The 20388-nt window shown below is 38.0% G+C and overlaps 1 protein-coding gene across 1 annotated transcript in view; it reads left to right on the top strand.

Moving 5' to 3' along the window:
* Positions 1-20388, top strand: part of LOC139459873 (collagen alpha-1(V) chain-like) — a 97012-nt gene that overhangs the window by 44464 nt on the left and 32160 nt on the right. The window contains exons 8-32 of the mRNA XM_071241584.1: positions 665-739; positions 2437-2505; positions 2895-2951; positions 5235-5288; positions 6345-6398; positions 6745-6798; positions 7929-7982; positions 8428-8481; positions 8764-8808; positions 9368-9421; positions 10288-10332; positions 11327-11380; positions 12027-12125; positions 12531-12575; positions 13273-13371; positions 14600-14707; positions 14866-14919; positions 15080-15133; positions 15420-15473; positions 16113-16157; positions 17065-17217; positions 17683-17736; positions 18488-18541; positions 18950-19003; positions 19599-19652. Of these exons, the coding sequence (XP_071097685.1) occupies positions 665-739; positions 2437-2505; positions 2895-2951; positions 5235-5288; positions 6345-6398; positions 6745-6798; positions 7929-7982; positions 8428-8481; positions 8764-8808; positions 9368-9421; positions 10288-10332; positions 11327-11380; positions 12027-12125; positions 12531-12575; positions 13273-13371; positions 14600-14707; positions 14866-14919; positions 15080-15133; positions 15420-15473; positions 16113-16157; positions 17065-17217; positions 17683-17736; positions 18488-18541; positions 18950-19003; positions 19599-19652 (1596 nt within the window). The remainder of the gene's footprint in view (positions 1-664; positions 740-2436; positions 2506-2894; positions 2952-5234; positions 5289-6344; positions 6399-6744; positions 6799-7928; positions 7983-8427; positions 8482-8763; positions 8809-9367; positions 9422-10287; positions 10333-11326; positions 11381-12026; positions 12126-12530; positions 12576-13272; positions 13372-14599; positions 14708-14865; positions 14920-15079; positions 15134-15419; positions 15474-16112; positions 16158-17064; positions 17218-17682; positions 17737-18487; positions 18542-18949; positions 19004-19598; positions 19653-20388) is intronic.

The following is a 20388-nucleotide window of genomic DNA, read 5'->3' on the forward strand; positions in this document are numbered from 1 at the left end:
TCACATTTGACTGAACTCATCAGCTCTCTGTGCCATCTCTATTTCATCCAATTTTGGTGATGCCTTTCTTTTTATGAAAGCTTGCATGTTTTTGAAGAAATAATTGAATTTTAGCTGGATGAATTGATGACAACACCCCACAGTACAAGCTTGTTACCTTCATTCATTTCAAGTAATTATGTCATGCCATAGGGAAGAAACTTTAACCTTTAATTGCAAGGATGTCGTCATGTTTTTCTGAAGAAGAATGTTTGAATTCTGTCTAGAGTGAGTTCAAATCATTAATAGGTGTTAAAGTCAATTATCAGGACATTTGAAAGGGGCTATGTTGAACATGATATAGGTTTTGTCAGATGACGTTTTTCGAGGGGGGTGGTATAACAGCTTATACCGGTATTACACTGTCCCTTCTAAAGCACAGTCATGCAATAAATGAAAGAGTGAAAGAAAGGTCCTGTTTGTATTGTTTCTTACAATGACAAGTCAAATGTTTCCTTCTAATGCCATCTGAATCAAACTACAATGTGAAAAGACTTCTCACAATTTGGAGAGTATAATTTACATTTGTGACATTTTGAGTTAGTTGAAATTAAGACAGTCTAGTAGCTTCTGTGGAAGAAATGTTCTTTGAGCGACTGCTGACTGCTGTCTGCTTGTTCTCCAGGGCCTGGCTGGACGTGATGGCATTCCTGGATCTAATGGCGTTCCTGGGCCTCCAGGGCATGTCTTTGTCATTCCAGTAAGTACATTTACCAAATATCTGTGCATATATTTCACTCCATTATTATTGACTGGTCCCTACAGATTAATGACTACAATACATTGACTCTCTTACTCTGTAATTAATGACTGGCCCCTACAGATTACTGACTACAATACATTGACTCTCTTACTCTGTAATTAATGACTGGCCCCTACAGATTACTGGCTACAATACATTGACTCTTTTACTCTGTAATTAATGACTGGCCCCTACAGATTACTGACTACAATACATTGACTCTCTTACTCTGTAATTAATGACTGGCCCCTACAGATTACTGACTACAATACATTGACTCTCTTACTCTGTAATTAATGACTGGCCCCTACAGATTACTGGCTACAATACATTGACTCTTTTACTCTGTAATTAATGACTGTCCCCTACAGATTACTGACTACAATACATTGACACTTTTACTCTGTAATTAATGACTGGCCCCTATAGATTACTGACTACAATACATTGGCTCTTTTACTCTGTAATTAATGACTGTCCCCTACAGATTACCGACTATAATACATTGACTCTTTTACTCTGTAATTAATGACTGGTCCCTATAGATTACTGACTACAATACATTGGCTCTTTTACTCTGTAATTAATGACTGGCCCCTATGGATTACTGACTACAATACATTGGCTCTTTTACTCTGTAATTAATGACTGTCCCCTATAGATTACTGACTACAATACATTGACACTTTTACTTTGTAATTAATGTCTGGCCCCTACAGACTACTGACTACAATACATTGACACTTTTACTCTGTAATTAATGTCTGGCCCCTGCAGATTACTGACTACAATACATTGACTCTTTTACTCTGTAATTAATGACTGGCCCCTACAGATTACCGACTATAATACATTGACTCTTTTACTTTGTAATTAATGACTGGCCCCTAGAGACTACTGACTACAATATATTGACTCTTTTACTCTGTAACTAATGACTGGTTCCTACAGATTACTGTCTTCACTATACAGTAGGACATGGATAAAACAAACTACAAGAGACCAGAGAAATCAGTTTGTTATGTACGTTGTTCATTGTGTGTTTTCCTTTGTAAATGTGAGAGTAAATATGTCCCCCCTGAACATTTGTTCATTTGATATACCGGGAGTATTGGTTCCTGTGGAATAATGTACCAAGGAGGAGGACAGTATTTACTTCCCTCGGTCAATTTCTACATATGATATTTTATTACTCCGGAATGTTTCTACATAGGACAAATTCATCGCTCAGCAGACCTGTGAAGATTACGGGGTAGAATAGGTCTTCAGCAACCCATGCTTGCCTTAAAAGGTGACTCTGCTTGTAGTAAAAAGGCAACTAACGGGATCGGGAGGTCAGGCTCACTGACTTGGTTGATGCATGTCATCGATCCCAATTGCGTGGATCGATGCTCATGATATTAATCACTGTATTGTCTGGTCCAGACTCGATTATTTACAGACCGCTGTCATATAGCTGGAATATTGCTGAGTGCGATGTTAAACAACAAAGCAACCAACCAAATCATTGCTCAGCATATTAGCAGAGATCACTATGTTGTGTCCACCGTTCACTCTCTCCATGTAATGTGCTGTGTTGTAAGTTGTTGTACAATGTTGTACATTGTGTTGTAGAATGTTGTACATTGTGTTGTAAGTTATACATTGTGTTGTAGATGCAGTATGATCAGAAAGCAGGAGGGGACCAAGCTCAAGCATTCAGGACCATGCTCGCTCAACATATGGTGAGGCCATTACCTGAGTGTTCCTATAGGGCGGATATTGTTTGATGAATTTTGATGAAAAACTCTGACTTGATTATGACGGGTTATTGACATTGCTCATTCATCAGTTTCGGTTGTCATGTTTACTTTATGAAGCTCTTTGAATTATTGCCTCCTACAGTTTAGAAACTACTCATGTGACCAAATAACTTGACATGGCTTGGATATAAAAGTCTGTTTCTGAAAAAATATACTTGTCCACTGATTTTAAAAAAAATGTTCTGAGGTAAAAAAAATAGTGTTTGACCCTCCGCATGTTTTGAGTGCCAGTGTTTAAAATGGTCAGTCCCTGAGAGAATTGGAAAGACTGGAAAATAGTACCTATGATGCTACATTTGTTTCCTTTACAGCTGGCCATGAGGGGAGCATCAGGACCCCAGGGTATGAGCGGTCTCACCGGACGTGCGGTGAGTTCTTGAAGCTTTCAGACCTTAATTTGTTAATGGTAACATAAAGTGAAGCATTTACACCTTAATGTGTTAATGGAACCACTACTTGAAGCATTTATACCTTAATGTGTTAATGCAACCACTACTTGAAGCTTTCTGACCTTAATGTGTTAATGGTAACATAAAGTGAAGCATTTACACCTCAATGTGTTAATGGTAACACAACTTGAAGCATATACCTTCATGTGTTAATGGAACCACTACTTGAAGCATTTATACCTTAATGTGGTAATGGAACCACTACTTGAAGCATTTATACCTTAATGTGTTAACGGAACCACTGCTTGAAGCATTTACACCTTAATGTGTTAATGGTAACACTACTTGAAGCATTTATACCTTCATGTGTAAATGGAACCACTACTTGAAGCATATACCTTCATGTGTTAATGGAACCACTACTTGAAGCATTTATATCTTAATGTGGTAATGGAACCACTACTTGAAGCATTTATACCTTAATGTGTTAACGGAACCACTACTTGAAGCATTTACACCTTAATGTGTTAATGGTAACACTACTTGAAGCATTTACACCTTAATGTGGTAATAGAACCACTTCTTGAAGCATTTACACCTTAATGTGTTAATGGAACCACTACTTGAAGCATTTATACCTTAATGTGTTAATGGTAACACAGCTTGAAGCATTTACACCTTAATGTGGTAATAGAACCACTTCTTGAAGCATTTACACCTTAATGTGGTAATGGAACCACTACTTGAAGCATTTATACCTTAATGTGTTAATGGAACCACTACTTGAAGCATTTATACCTTAATGTGATAATGGTAACACAACTTGAAGCATTTATACCTTCGTGTGTTCATGAACACATGCTAATGCTATTTGAAGCATTTATACCTTTGTGTTTTCATGGAAACACTACTTTAAGCATCAACTCTTTTGTAAACTCAACTTAAAGGATTAATGTTTTGTATGTTCATGGTACTTGAAGTATTGATAACATGTCTTCATGGTACTTGAAGCATTGACAACATGTGTTCACGGTACTTGAAGCATTGACTACATGTTTTTATGGGACTTGAAGCTTTGACTATGTGTGTTCATGGTACTTGAAGCATTGACTACATGTCTTTATGGTACTTGAAGCATTGACAACATGTGTTAACGGTACTTGAAGCATTGACAACATGTGTTCATGGTACTTGAAGCATTGACTACATGTTTTTATGGTACTTGAAGCATTGACTATGTGTGTTCATGGTACTTGAAGCATTGACTACATGTGTTCATGGTACTTGAAGCATTGACTATGTGTGTTCATGGTACTTGAAGCATTGACAACATGTGTTCATGGTACTTGAAGCATTGACTATGTGTGTTCATGGTACTTGAAGCATTGACTACGTGTTCATGGTACTTGAAGCATTGACTATGTGTGTTCATGGTACTTGAAGCATTGACTATGTGTTCATGGTACTTGAAGCATTGACTATGTGTGTTCATGGTACTTGAAGCATTGACTGTGTGTTTGGGGTACTTGAAACATTGACTATGTGTTCATGGTACTTGAAGCATTGACTATGTGTTCATGGTACTTGAAGCATTGACTATGTGTGTTCATGGTACTTAAAGTATTGACTATGTGTTCATGGTACTTGAAGCATTGACTGTGTGTTTGGGGTACTTGAAACATTGATTATGTGTTCATGGTACTTGAAGCATTGACTATGTGTCCATGGTACTTGAAGCATTGATTACGTGTTCATGGTACTTGAAGCATTGACTATGTGTGTTCATGGTACTTGAAGCATCGACTATGTGTATTCATGGAACTTGAAGCATTGACAACATGTGTTCATGGTACTTGAAGCATTGACTTCATGTGTTCATGGTACTTAAAGCATTGACTACATGTGTTTATGGTACTTGAAGCATTGACAACATGTGTTCATGGTACTTGAAGCATTGACTACATGTGTTTATGGTACTTGAAGCATTGACAACATGTGTTCATGGTACTTGAAGCATTGATTACGTGTTGATGGTACTTGAAGCATTGACTATGTGTGTTCATGGTACTTAAAGCATTGACTGTGTGTTTGGGGTACTTGAAGCATTGACAATGTGTTCATGGTACTTGAAGCATTGGCTTCATGTGTTCATTGTGTTTGGGAACGCTGTTGATTTCAACACCATTTATACCTTGAAACTTTTATTGTGGCCTTGTGTTATGCTGCCTTCCTGAGCATGAATGTCCCAATGTGTACTTGCAGGGTCCACCCGGTATGGAGGGAGAGAAGGGAGACCCTGGCAACCCCGGAGAACAGGTGAGGCTGGAGTCTGTACCTGTAACAAGGGCTCCAGATAAATATTCCCGTGCTATGGGTTTTCGGGCGCTTAAGAAACATATATAGTTTTCTCACTAGTCACAAAAACAACCGTTAAACATCTCACTGACTTATGAAAGACAACTTTATCTTAAAAAACAGTATCGTTATAGTGGGAGTAAACATGGCGGTACAAAGACGTATGAAGTCCGAAAACATATGATCCGACGATTTTCGATCCATTGAGAATTTTGTCCCCTGTTATTATACACATAGGGTATTGATAGTTTCCTTTGGGTATTCAATATTATATAAATCCTTTGGGTGTGGTTTATTGGGTATTTTCAAAACAGTGAGTAGACGGTTTCTTCAATCAATTCTGCATATATTGCTGTTTTCTTGCTGTGACTTCTAATTTACACATGTCGCATAGCTCACAGCAGTGATAGGCATGCTTCAGCTACTATAAGCAAGACAGCACTTCATGTTTTATTCCCAACAGTATATTCATGTATACATGATGCCTGCATTTGATCAGTAATTATAAATAAAGATCTGAAGATCTGAAAAGACATACAGGTATGTTGAAAAGGCTACATTGGGTAATTATGCAGTGTTACTATGTTATTGTGTTTTAGAACTTTTTCATGCATTTTTGAATGCAAGATAGCAAGATTCATTGTGTAATAGTGATATATATACACAGCTTACCTGGAGCTCTATATAAGGCCACAATACACTTAATACCTGGCCTCTGAATGTCCTTTTGACTGGTCAGCCTGCCAGTAGAGGCCACTAGCACCATCAATGTGTATTTCTTCAGGCTTGACGAAAATAATTGAAAACCATACTGCAAGCAAATGTTGGCTTGTAGCCAAGGATTTACTCAATACTTATCAAATTTTGATTAAATTTTTTTTTATCATAATTTTATTTTTGAATTATGTTAACAGACTCAGTGGAAGAAATGTCTAGCCAATAGTTGTGACTTTTATTGATGGAGGACACTACGTGTATGGAAATGTGATTGTGATGTATGTTTTTATTTCCCAACAGGGTCCGGTGGGATCTCACGGTATGCCAGGCATGCCAGGTCCTCAGGGAAAGAGGGTCAGTACAAGTTTTATTCCATTTTTAGTGTATACATGAATTAGTTCCTATTATTTAACCAATATTCATTCAATTTTATGAAATCCCCCCTGCAAAGCTATAACATTAATTATGACTATTATAACATAATTTGGCAATTTTTTGGTTTCCAGCTTGGGATTTTTTACTGACATTGCTTCAGACTTGGGGCCGAATGATGGCCTCCTGGTCTAGATATATCCATGTAGCGTCATAAATTTTATTTCTGTTATTGTTTCATTTCATTTGGATCCAACCCAACTGGTTGAAGTACAATTGTAGCATATGATTTATGAATGTAATTCCAGTCAATAAACTTACATTGCAGGGCAAATCTGGCCGGGATGGTGAGAGAGGCATGATGGGACCACCAGGAGATAAGGTAGTTATACACATGGCATATTGATGAAACACAAGGTGTATAACAGATTTATAGAATGGAGGGAAGGCTGCGTTGAAGAGTGGGAAGTAATGGATATGAGGAGGGACTATGGAAAAGGGGATATATGCAGGGATAGATCCAGATAATGGTTAAATTGATATGTAACTAGGTATATAATAGTTTTTTATAGTGGAGGGAAGGTTAGATTGAACATGGATTACTTAGGGGAGTTACAGGAGGATGGAATATGGAAAAAAGTGGCTATATGCAGGTGTATATTGATATAGGGTAAGGTAGATACAGATAATGGTTAAGTTGATATGTAACTAGGTATATAATAGATTTATATAGTGGAGGGAAGGTTAGATTGAACATGGATTACTTAGGGGAGTTACAGGAGGATGGAATATGGAAAAAAGTGGCTATATGCAGGTGTATATTGATATAGGGTAAGGTAGATACAGATAATGGTTAAGTTGATATGTAACTAGGTGTATGATAGATTTATAGAATGGAGGGAAACTTAAACTGGAGATGGATCAAATGGTGGAGATATGGAGTATAAGGATATATGGCAAGGTAGATGCAGACAATGGTTAAATTTCTATATATAACTTGGTATATAATAGATTTATAGAATGGCGGGAAACTTGAATTGGAGATGGATCAAATGGTAGAGATATGGAGTATATGGATATATGGCAAGGTAGATGCAGAAAATGGTTAAATTTCTATATGTAACTTGGTATATAAGATTTATATAGTGGAGGGAATATTAGATTGAAGATGGATTGATTAGATTTTGTGGGATAGGGGTGTATACAGTATAAGGATGTAAGGAAGGTAGATACAGCTAATCTTAATTGCTATATAACTAGGTAGGGTATATGATAGATATAGTGTAGACATGGATATAAAATAGAAATGGAGTAGATATGGCTATAAGGGAGATATAGATTGTTATAGCATTGATGTGTGAAATATTAACATCTGTTAATTTAAGAAAGTATAATTTGAATAGAGTAATATATATTATGCATGATTCGTGGATTAAGAACCATAGAAAATTATTTATATCTTTGTGTGTATTGTTATTGAAATATTTGTAAGTGTAATTTTGTCTTCTATAGGGTTTGACTGGCTTCCCCGGAATCCCCGGCATGCCCGGAGAGAAGGGACATCGCGTGAGTACAAGTGATCACCTCGCTGTAGCAATCGCTAGACATGGCTTCACAACGACCATATTGTCCTGGTTATATGGAAGCATTACATGTTATCACATGGAACATTTACTGATTATCAGATGGAAGTGTTACATGTTATCATATAGAATATTTAGTATTATCACATGGAACATTTACTGATTATCAGATGGAAGTGTTACATGTTATCATATGGAATACTTAGTATTACCACATGGAACAATTACTGGTTATGAGATTGAAGCATTACATGTTATCACATAGAACAATTGCTGATTATCACACAGGTGCATAATCATGTTATCGAAAAATTGCTGATTATCATATAGATACATTGCATTTTATCACATCGACCATAACTAGTTACCACATGATTGCCTGCACTCCTGCCGTCTGTGTATGGTTCAATATTATGTTTGTACTGCAGGGTATCCCTGGCAACTCCGGAGAGATTGGACCAATGGGCAGTGATGGCGACCGGGTAAGTGATACGGACATCTAACAGCTGCTCCAGCTCCTCCATGGTATACGAGTAATAGTCAACATCAGCATGTGGATTAATAGTATGGAATACCACCATAGGTTACACATTTCTCCAAAGGATGAAAGATGTTTAGAAATAAAGGATATATTCACCCAAATGCCAAATGTATGTTCACACAGGATACTTATTATGGCTGTGAGTCACACATGTGTTGTTGTAAATCCTTGTGTGTGCCAGGCAATCTTGTCGTGTGTGTGACATTGTGTGTTTGTCTTCCAGGGAGATCCTGGCGAGCCAGGACTGGTCGGAGCACAGGGAGATCTGGTAAGTGTCATGAAAACATTCAATACTAAATGTTGATAAAGCCATAAACGTGGTTAAGAGAAGCTTTATTCAAGATGTAGTCTAAGACCATACACATATAATTAATCTGATAACGCAAACCAACCTGAATTTACTATTTAGTCTGCTAAGAACCATACAGATATTATTGTAATTATTCCAGAAGATCTGAATTTACTATTTAGTCTGCTAAGGACCATACAGATATTATTGTAATTATTCCAGAAGATCTGAATTTACTATTTAGTCTGCTAAGGACCATACGGATATTATTGTAATTATTCCAGAAGATCTGAATTTACAATTTAGTCTGCTAAGAACCATACAGATATTATTGTAATTATTCCAGAAGATCTGAATTTACTTTTTAGTCTGCTAAGGACAGTTTGCTTCTAGATGTTTTTGCTTTTCTATGTTACCTCACCCACAGGAATTGATTCATTGTGATTAGGGAAGTAAATGAATTCAATAACAAGTATGTAACGGGTAGTTTGTGTTTGTGTGCTGCCTATGGAAGCTGCAATGTCTTTTTGTGTTTCAGGGACCACGTGGATTCATGGGACCAAGAGGCCGCCCAGGACCAGTTGGTCCCCCTGTAAGTATAAACTCATACCTTATACCTAATGATTGAGTGAGTTGGGTTTAACGCCGCTTTTAACAGTATTCCTTATATATTGCGGCGTGTAAGCTAAATGTGGGAGGAAAGCCCAAAGTGACGTTTACCACTTCGGTGAAACCCACGAGCACGGGTATGGTGCTGACAAACCTAGAAACATAATCGGGGCGAACCGGGATTCGAACCCACAATCATAGGTTTCTGGCGTGCCCAAGGGATGCGACTGCACAGCGTATCATGGTGCCATAGACGACTGGGCCACCCGTGCCCCCTTATATCTAAATATATATTGATTTTATTCTTGCTGCCTCCCTAAAGAGGAAAATGTAAATTTTATTCAAATTGACTTGTTTATCTTTTACATTTTGAGAAAAATGTGTAAGGATTCCTCTTCAAGTGTAACAATTGAAATACATGTATTAAAGAAACAGGACAGTGTCTGTATTTCTGTGTCATTTTTGTATTATGCATATATTCTGCATTGCAAAAACATGATTAAAGGAATCATATCTATGTATATGTTCTTACAAGTGGCCCAGTGAGGCTCACAGGGTATTGGCTCACAGCTGATTATAGGTAAGATTATATTTATAATACTTACTCTTCCTACAGAGTTCGGGTAGCCTAGTGGTTAAAGCGTTCGCTCTTCACACCGAAGACCCGGGTTCGATTCCCGACATGGATACAATGTGTGAAGCCCATTTGTGATGTCCCCCGCCGTGATATTTCTGGAATATTGCTAAAAGCGGCGTAAAACCTCACTCACTCCTACAGAGTTCAATCTACATGTCGCTATGGTAACATGATGGTTCTGTGTGACTGACATACCGCCTCTTATGTTCCAGGGTATGCCAGGGTCGGAGGGCTCAATGGGATTCAAGGGAGACAGGGTAAGTTACTCAGCAAACTGTTGATGCATTGCAAGCTGTCATGGCCTGATGGCTAATACGCCGATGCAACGTAAAAATGTCAAAATGTTTACTATTTATACCACAATACGTCATGCAAGGTAAAAATGTCAAAACGTTTACTATTTATACCACAATACACATGCAAGGTAAAAATGTCAAAATGTTTACTACCATATTTTCTTGAGTATAGTGCGCACAGCTGTGTAGACGGGGGTGCTCATTATACACGCAATAATGAGTTTTGATGTTTTTTCCCCAAACGGAAAGACATTACTGTGAGCACGTAACTTCGGAAATACCATGTCAACAAATCCATACTGAAGTACACTGTATGCAAATTAATCATGTAATTACACTGTCTGGCTAAAAAAGCGTTCTTTGTATATCTGGACTTATGTTTGTAACTTATATCGTTAATTTTATTAAAAATTCCTTTTAATATTGTTTTAATTAATTTTGGCAAAATCGTGTGTTATGCGATCAGAAGATCGCACAACTCACAGTTATTAACAGCAACCACGATCAGATTACCGCTATTGACGCCTTGAATCAAACTTTAGTTGACAGAGAATGGATACATATATCATAAATGCTAAAAGTAATATTTGTTATAGTTTGACGCTTTTATGTCAACACGTAGTTCTCGCGATCATGTGCACGGGAGCCTCGACGGTGACTGGTCAAACTGGTTCCATGTGAAAAATACTAACCGGCAATAGCGATCAGCTGCTGTGCTTAGGGTTATTATTATTTTAAATATATTTAGTAAAAGCTGCAACTAAAATAACAAGATATTGGAATATATTATTCCTGATAAAAAAATAGTTTCAGATACAATTTTTGCTGATCCTTGCATTAAAATCCTATAAAGTTATATCATTGAGTGTGTCTTGACTGAATCACCGATAGATTCCATGAAAATGTGTGTTTGCTCCTTCTGTACTGTGTATAATGTAGTGTTTGTGTGTTTCAGGGATCCATCGGTGCCCCAGGAGCCCCTGGCAACTCTGGACCCACAGGACCAACAGTGAGTGCATCATACAGGTCCCCAGTGTCCCCAGCTTGTGTATTAGACGACTAACAGTTCCAGTTTTGTCTGTTGTCCCTAGCAAACATTGAGCAGTATACATGTCAGCTATTTCCCTTAAATGGTTAAACAGTCATTTCCCAGTACCAGTTTTGCCTGTGGCCCCTAACAAACGTTGAGCAGTATACATGTCAGCTATTTCCCTTAAATGGTTAAACAGTCATTTCCCAGTGGCAGTTTTGTCTGTTGCCCCTAGCAAACATTGAGCAGTATACATGTCAGCTATTTCCCTTAAATGGTTGAACAGTCATCTCCAGTACCAGTTTTGTCTGTTGCCCCTAGCAAACATTTACGTTATACATGTCAGCTATTTCCCTTAAATGGTTGAACAGTCATCTACAGTACCAGTTTTGTCTGTTGCCCCTAGCAAACATTGAGCAGTATACATGTTAGCTATTTCCCTGAAATGGTTGAACAGTCATCTCCAGTACCAGTTTTGTCTGTTGCCCCTAGCAAATGTTGAGCAGTATACATGTCAGCTATTTCCCTTAAATGGTTAAACACTCATCTACAGTACCAGTTTTGTCTGTTGCCCCTAGCAAACGTTGAGCGGTATACATGTCGGCTATTTCCTTCTGTCCTCCAGGGTCCCCCAGGTCCTCCTGGACAACATGGTCCTTCTGGCATCATGGGCGCCACTGGAAAGCCTGGACTCCCCGGTCTGCCTGGCGCCATGGGACCACCGGTAATAACACTATATATTCCATACAAGTTGGATATTACATCTGAGACTACCATGTGTTAACATTACAGTGTAGATAACTAGCAGCTGTAACAAACTTTGTTTGAATATTTATTATATAGAGTCATGACTTATTGAGTATGATACATTTCTGAATTGTCTATGAATAATGTGAATTTGAGATGTTAAAAATGTGCTTCTTAATCAACCTTTTTCCTTTTGTTGTATTGAAATTAAAGTTCATTCAGAGAATTGTGTATCAGGTACCTGTTGACTTGGTGTAGTTGTTTCCAGAGTGTTCAGTATCATCTATGTATCAATTTGATAGGCTTTGCTATTCAAGTACTATATGTTCCAATGGGAACTTGAAAAATGACTGCTATTCATCAAATTGTGTGTTTGTTTTAGGGTATGAACGGCGATAATGGTGAATCAGGACCTAAGGGTGACGCTGTAAGTATAGCTCTAAGTCTCTTATATATGTTACTTGATACAAATGTTACAAATATTTTGGAAGATAAAGCCATTAAACTACGGTACTTATGTGGTACAGAAATGTAATAGGAGATGGTAGTGTGACTTCCAGTGCCTCATGAGCAGCTTGGGTTGTATTCTCCCCAGGAAGCTGAGAAGGAAAACTGAGTGTACACTAATCCATTGACTGGGGTCATAATAATGTAAAGTGTCTGTGAGCAGCCAAGCTGGAACACAGTGCTACATAAATAGATTGATAACTATACTTGTCATAAGAGGCGACTAAAGGGATCAGGTGGTCAGGCTCACTGACTTGGTAGATGCATGTCATCGTATTCCAATTGCATAGATCAATGCGCATGATGTCAATCACTGCATTGTCTGGTCCAGATTCAATTATTTACAGGCCGCCGTCATTTAGCTGGAATATTGCTGATTATGGCTTTAAATCAACAAACAAATTATTTTTGTTGTTGTTGTTACCTTCTTCCAATTATGATGATGATGATGATGATGATGATGATGATGATGATGTTGTTGTTCTTCTTCTTCTTCTTCTTCTTCTTCTTCTTCTTCTTCTTCTTTTAACGTTCACAGTATTGAATTGTGAACCTAAGCGGCCTGAAAGATTGATCCTCCTTGCCTGGCATCATGTGTGACAATGTTGTTGTTTCAGGGTCCTCGAGGACCAATGGGCGTGATTGGCTACCCCGGACCCCGGGGGGTGAAGGGAGACTCTGGACCCAGAGGACCTATTGGTGACACTGGACCCAAGGTAGGTTACACACCTGATATCACTGCAGTTCTGTTGTAATGACCAGTCACATGTGTTCATACCCTGTGAACTGTGGCATATTTCATGTCACAGAAGTTGTTTGAGTAGGTTTACAATATTAAAGGCCTCTTTAAAGCATTCAAAGTATTCAAGCATTGTATTGAATGCAGTTATTGCATTATTTCATGTGAAAAATTGACTTGCCTTTGTATGTGTTTGTGATGGGTGTCGCTGTTGGGTCATATAACACCTGGAATCATCACTATTTGATATGCATCACAGATTTATTCTATAGACGGTTTTGTACAAATAACTGCTTTTAGCAGAGGACTAATGCAACCCATGGTTGCAACATAAAAGGCGACTATGCTAAGAGGCGGCTAGCAGTATTGGGTGGAGAGGCTCGTTGACATGGTTGATTCCAATTGCATGGATCAATGCTCTTTTGTCAATCACTGAATTATCTGGTCCAGACTCAATTATTTATACACAGCTGTCATATAGCTGGAACATTGCAGAATGCGGCGTTAAACAACAAACAAACAAACAAAGCAAAGGGCTAAGTCACTGAACTGGTTCATGCTACCTAAAGTATAGTGGATGACCTCACTTGATGATGTCCCCTCCAGGCGGGCGATAACATCATCATGGACATGACGTATCTGTGTGATATCATCCAAGTGTGTAATAATGGTATATTCTGCACATAGTGGAGACCTCTCATTGAGTCCTATGTATTTACAAGGTTAATTGATCAGTTCTCAGCCTCACAAAGAAGCCTGAGCTCAAACACAAATATACAAGTTCTTGATCACTGCATGTTTCTCAAGTTTGTCCATTTTCAAAAGGCCACAGACCCTTGCTTATTTTACTGACTTATCACAGCGAAACAATTTACTCATTTGCCTCAAATTTGTGTGGATATGCCTCTATGACATCATCCAATGTCCACAACAATAGATTTCACTGTTGCACAATTCCTTCTGTGTGAGTCGATGCCCATGATATTAATCACTGGATTGTGCGGTCCAGACTCTATTATTTACAGACCGCTGTCATATAGCTGGAATATTGCTGAGTGCGGCTTTAAACAACAAACCAACCAATTGCATAGCAAACGTTTCTGTATTACTACTTGAAGTCACTAAAAAACAGAGGTGTATTGTTACTCTCATTGTAATCTTGTTGAAGTGTCCTTGATAGGTTATTGTGTGTACTTCCTGTTTAGGGAACTCCTGGTCTCGATGGAATGAAAGGCGGCATGGGTAACAAGGGTGACAAAGGCAACTTCGGCATCCGTGGACCCATCGGTATCGAGGGTATTGATGGCACAAAGGTACGGATTCTGTAAAATAACATTTGCGATTTCATAACTAAAATTATTTTTGCAGTTACATGTACCAATAGTTATGTTGATTATAATTTGATGTCTGAAATGTTAGATATCACATGTATATTATTTTCAGTTGTAAATCTGTTGGTTTATTTTTGCAGGGAGACTCTGGTCCACCTGGTGAGGTCGGCCCAGTTGGAATGGGCGGAGAAAAGGTGAGATAAACGTTTTATGATCCCTCATGAAAAATCTAGCAATTATTTTAAATTAAGAAAAGGATATCTTATATTCTTATATTCTTGATTTTGTACAAGCTATTTGTCTGCAGTTCCATATATTCAAACAGTGTTACAATTCAATTTGTTTATTTTGCAGGGTAGGATTGGAATTCCTGGTTTCCCTGGATACCCAGGACCCCCTGGAGAGAAGGTGTGTGATAAATTCCGTATATATGTAGTCAACTTATCTTCATTCTGATTGCCTGCATTTTATGATACTGAACTCTAGTTAGTGCAGCTTTCAGTTTGTATAACAATTTATAAAGTCAGTATTTAATCACTGACTATTTACTCTACAAAATTCAAGTTTACACAACCTTGCATGTTTTGCAATTTATCTAAACTAAGACGAAAGCTTTTGTTTATCATTACATATTAATTAAACAAGATGCTGTTTCTGTTGGTGAAAATATTCTTTTAAATATTTGTGTGTTTAGGGCGAACGTGGCCGGACTGGTCGTCGTGGAAGGAGAGGAGCTCGAGGGAAGTTGGTCAGTTATCTCCCCTTATATTCATGTACAGGGATGCCTTAAAATGTCAAATCTAATTCAGCATATCATTTGTGACTGTAAATTTATGATTTCAGCAGATTTATAATCTGCAATATTGTTGAATGTGTATCCTATTTGAGTTACTGGGCTATCTGCTTTGAATATTTATCACATAACCATGTGACGTGTCAAAATCTTTAATGCCATTAATTATTATCTGATATGAGTTGTTTTTGTTGGAATTTATAGTTTTTGTGGTACCAACTTTGAATGTTTCGTAAATGTAGGCACTTTCTTGTCAGATAACATGTTTATCTAATATTGTGACCTGACAACGTCATTTTGTTCATGAGAAGCATTTATTGAAAAAATTACAAATGTTCTCTTTATTGCATATTTTCTTAGTAACCGCATCATCTTACTCTGAAAACCACAATGTCATTGAGGAAGACTGAAAGGTCTGTCATGAAGTGTTATTTCACTCGAGTGAGGTATTAGTTAGGTATTATCAGATAAATATCATATTTCATCACTATAATAATAACATCTAACAATATTTATGTATCCTCAAGAATGGATTTTTACCCTATAATAACTCAGATTTGTGAATGCTTTCATCCAGAATATGTTGTGTTTCAGGGAGTACACGGACCCCCAGGGGAGAGAGGCGAACATGGACCCAGGGTAGGTTAGCGGGCATGTTGGATTTTGTTTCAGGAGTGTACAACCATACATGTGTTCTTTATCAATGGGGGTCAGATCCTATATACAATTGGTGCTCCATGACAAATTTTCCTACAACAAAATGTCATTGTTCTTATGGCCACATATACAAAATTATCTGTCTGTCTGTCTGTCTGTCTGTGGGGTGATCTAGACTAGCATTAAATCTCTGAAATGAAAATATGTTTTGAATATTGTCTTTTAGTATATAATACAAAGATGTCTACAGAATCTGTTGTGTTCAAAATGAAGATATCTAGACTTGAAAAAATATTGCAGACTTGAATGGGAATTTCTGGATATTTTCTTTTCAGTGTGAGTATGAGAGACTAGGGGTGATCTTCCCAATTGATTGTTGATCTTTTCTGGGCCCAATTAGACTGTCATGTTCTTTGGATCCCCTAATTCGCACCCATTGAGTCTGTACATCTGATGATTATCATAAATCACTGGTCCCTTGGTCTTATAGCTTCATCTGGTTCCACTTAGTTGATGAAACGCTGTCTCCATTACAGCAATGGTACCGTCCTCGTGTATGATGGACTCCCATGCACCTTCTGAACCTTGTCGTAAGAGGCGACTAATGGGATCGGGTGGTCAGGCTTGCTGGTCATCGTATGTCAACTGCGTGGATGGATGCTCATGATGTCAATCACTGGATTGTCTGGTCCAGACTTGATTAATTATAGGCTACCGTCATATTGCTGGAATATTGCTGAGTGCGGCGTTAAACAACAAACAATCCTTCTGGAGAAAACATGATGGATTGCAACCGTCCAGATTAATGGGGTTTCGCAATACGGCCAAATAATGTTTCTAGATTTGTGGCAAAAGATGACTTTTGTTGCTATTGAGTTATTTGTTACAGGGTCAGCAAGGAGAGCGAGGAAAGCAGGGCATCCCTGGCCCACTGGGACCCAAGGGTGATACCGGAGCTCCTGGGCCCCCAGGCTTCCAGGGAGAGCAGGGAATACAGGGACAGCCTGGACCAACTGGACTCATGGGACCTCCCGGATCAAGCGTGAGCAGCGAATTAGAGATTTTTTCGGCTACAGCTACAAAACCAAATATTTTGTTATTTAAGACAATGAGCCTCAGAAAAACACTGTGCAACAATATAATATTTGTGGCAGGCAATTTCTTTTTTTTATCAAAAGTCTGAAGCATAATTATTTTTTCAAATGGTTGGTCTCTTAGTGAATTATTGCAAATTGCATTAGGAAACCACATTCACATTCTCACTAAGCCTATATAATCACAAATCCGATGTCTCCCAAAGTAACATGTTATGCAAATGATAAAATCCTTTGTTTACATCATCATTACATAATTATAATACTTAAACGTGAAGTATATAGATTTGATTTATCGTCATGAATAATCACATTGATGTATCTGTTTCAATGATGGTATGATGTTGTAGATATTAAAGCCTTCTTTGGACTCAGTGTTGTATAAATAATTTATCCCATGTGTTTATTCCCAGGGTCTCCCAGGAAAGGATGGTATTCCCGGCTTCAATGGTGACCGTGGTGAACCTGTGAGTATAGAGCTTCTTTTCACAAACTTTCAATCTTCTTCCCGATAGGGGATATTAGGGGTAAACTGTCAACTGCCTGTTGTTGCAACCACTTGTCTCTCTCCCCCCCCCACCCCCCCAAGAGGAACAGGGTAAGAATAGGTCCCTATCATCTATTGCTGCATGGCAATTAGAGAGGATAGACTTGGAGCAGGTTGTTGGCTGTTTACGTGTCATCATGACACGATTGTTGCTCATGATTTCAGCCACTGGTTTTCCTGGTCCAAACTTAAAAATTATAAGCTAGCTGAAAATACTTTGCAGGATGATTTGATATGGCTGATGTATTGCTGAACAGATGGGATTTGTAACGTTCAAGATTATTTCACTTCTATTGCATGCATGCTTCTGTGTGTGTGGTTGTTTGTACTATACCGGACTTATAATGGTTTAATAGTGCAAGCCAACTGAGATACCATGCCACAGTTTAACATGGATACCCAACTCAGACACAATAAACGGACTCCAACCTGACATGTTTCCGAGCTCAAAGCAGGGTAACAAAAAGTACCATTGTCAATGTCTTTTGAATTGACATGGACACAGGATTGAACCACTAACCTATCCATGGAAGTGGTCCTCTTCAAATCCACTCACTAACTCTAGTACTTGTGTGCCCTATTAGTTACCTGTATATCTACCAGTTGCAGTGTAGAACTTGTACTGTGGCAGGATGTAGTCCACCCCACTACTGTGTTGTTTGTCTCAACAGGGTCTGCCAGGATCCCCCGGCCAACCTGGACCAATCGGCGTCATGGGACCTCCTGTGAGTAAAACTCTGTATTGCCCTCAAGTTGTTTAAATGTTCATATTCTTGACCAGTTTATCATCACTATCCCTGTGATCGTTCCAGACATCAGATATTCAGACACATGACATAAGTCTGTAAGAAACTCACTAATATCTAATCAGGTTATAATGATTTAGAGATAAACCTGTGTTTTTACATTTGGGGTAGTCTAACTTTAGATTAGATACCTCTTATTTTAACTTGGAGAAGAATGGTTTCAAATGTATAAATGGATATTATTGTATTTATTGGTGCTATTATATGTTAATAACTAATGACAAGATCCATTTTCTATTGCAATAGTAGTAACTTTTTGGTGTAGAATGTGTGTAAAATGTCATTGACTGCAACATTTCATGTAATCATTTTGTTCTCCGTTAACAGGGAGCTCCAGGAGAGCCCGGCACTGAGGGCGAGCGAGGATCCCCTGGTAACCCTGTGAGTAGTGTTCTAATTAATCACTTTCACTGATTGGTTTCATGCAGTACCCCCTTCTGTATCTATCATGAAACTGTGAACTATTTTCTAATTATGCTTTGTCATAACAGTGATCTTGTTGGGATGCTGAGTTTAGCTACATCATAAGAGCTTTTTTGCAGAATAATGTTATCAATTAGTTTATTTGTTATTATTTATATGAAGGATACAGAAAAAAGAATGCTCAATTGTATGATGTTTCCACTATCGTTTATTATCAACTGCTTTTTTGACCAATGGTCATTCTTGAATTGTTTACTAAGTCCAACATTGGATACTCTCAGTGTTAGAGCTCGGGATCCATAGAAGGACTGTCAACCACTGGCTATAATCAATATGTTAAAAACAAGTAATGAGCAATAGTAATTAATTATTCATATTTAGTGTATTTTCCAGATATTACCTTAAAAACTGACGAAATTATTATGATTAGGATTGTAAACAAATCTCATTTTTACATGGGCTGTTATATTTTGTATACAACTATGAGGCTGTTTATGTTTAATCCTGAACACCAAGTTGTTGGTCACCCCTTTACGTGTGGAGGATGTTTCAGGGTCCACCTGGTGATACTGGTCTGCCTGGTGCTGGAGGAAAGCCTGGAGGAGAGGTATATAAGATATATACACCAACTTACTGTCATCATGTTCTTACTCATCATGTTGTCATAGTTTAGAGGGGCGGTCGGGTAGTCTAGTGGTGAAAGTGTTCACTCGTCGCGCCAAAGACCCGGGTTTGATTACCAACATGGGTACAATGTGTGAAACCCATTTCTGGTGTCCCTCGCTGTGATATTGCTGGAATATTGCTAAAAGCAGCGTAAGGCCTTACTCATGTTTTAGAAGCATGTGACTCCCAACTCCTTTGAAGATCTAAAGAGTACAGGGGACATATTCATATAAGTTCTTTGCTTGCTTAGGAAGTCTTATGTCTGAGAAAATGGTCCCTCGAAAGTTTAAAGAGTACCTTTATTTCTGTAAATAGCTCAGGATTTACCTTAAATACAGGGGAAATTCCCTTTGAGAGTTTTCTTGTAATATATATCTATACTTATTTGATTTATTCCAGATTCGGTGGAAATTCCTCTGAGAGTTTCTTAACTAATCATTTTCTCAGACAACTTTAGCTGTTTCTTAGAAGTTTCATAGAATCTGTTTGAACATGGGTGTTTAACTGGCAGGGGTCTCATAGGCTTTTAAAGAATTAGTTTTGTTCAAATTCAAGTTTAGACAAATTCTTCTTGGTGGAGTGTTTGGTTATTTTCACTCAGATGAGAGATGTAGAGCAATTTTTAATGGTATTGGAAATTGGGGATTCGGCTTTGGGGATGTTGAAATATGAATTTT

Source organism: Haliotis cracherodii, unplaced genomic scaffold (assembly GCF_022045235.1).
Source record: "Haliotis cracherodii isolate W230 unplaced genomic scaffold, xgHalCrac1.p SCAF_13, whole genome shotgun sequence".
Classification (NCBI taxonomy): Eukaryota; Metazoa; Mollusca; class Gastropoda; order Lepetellida; family Haliotidae; genus Haliotis; species Haliotis cracherodii.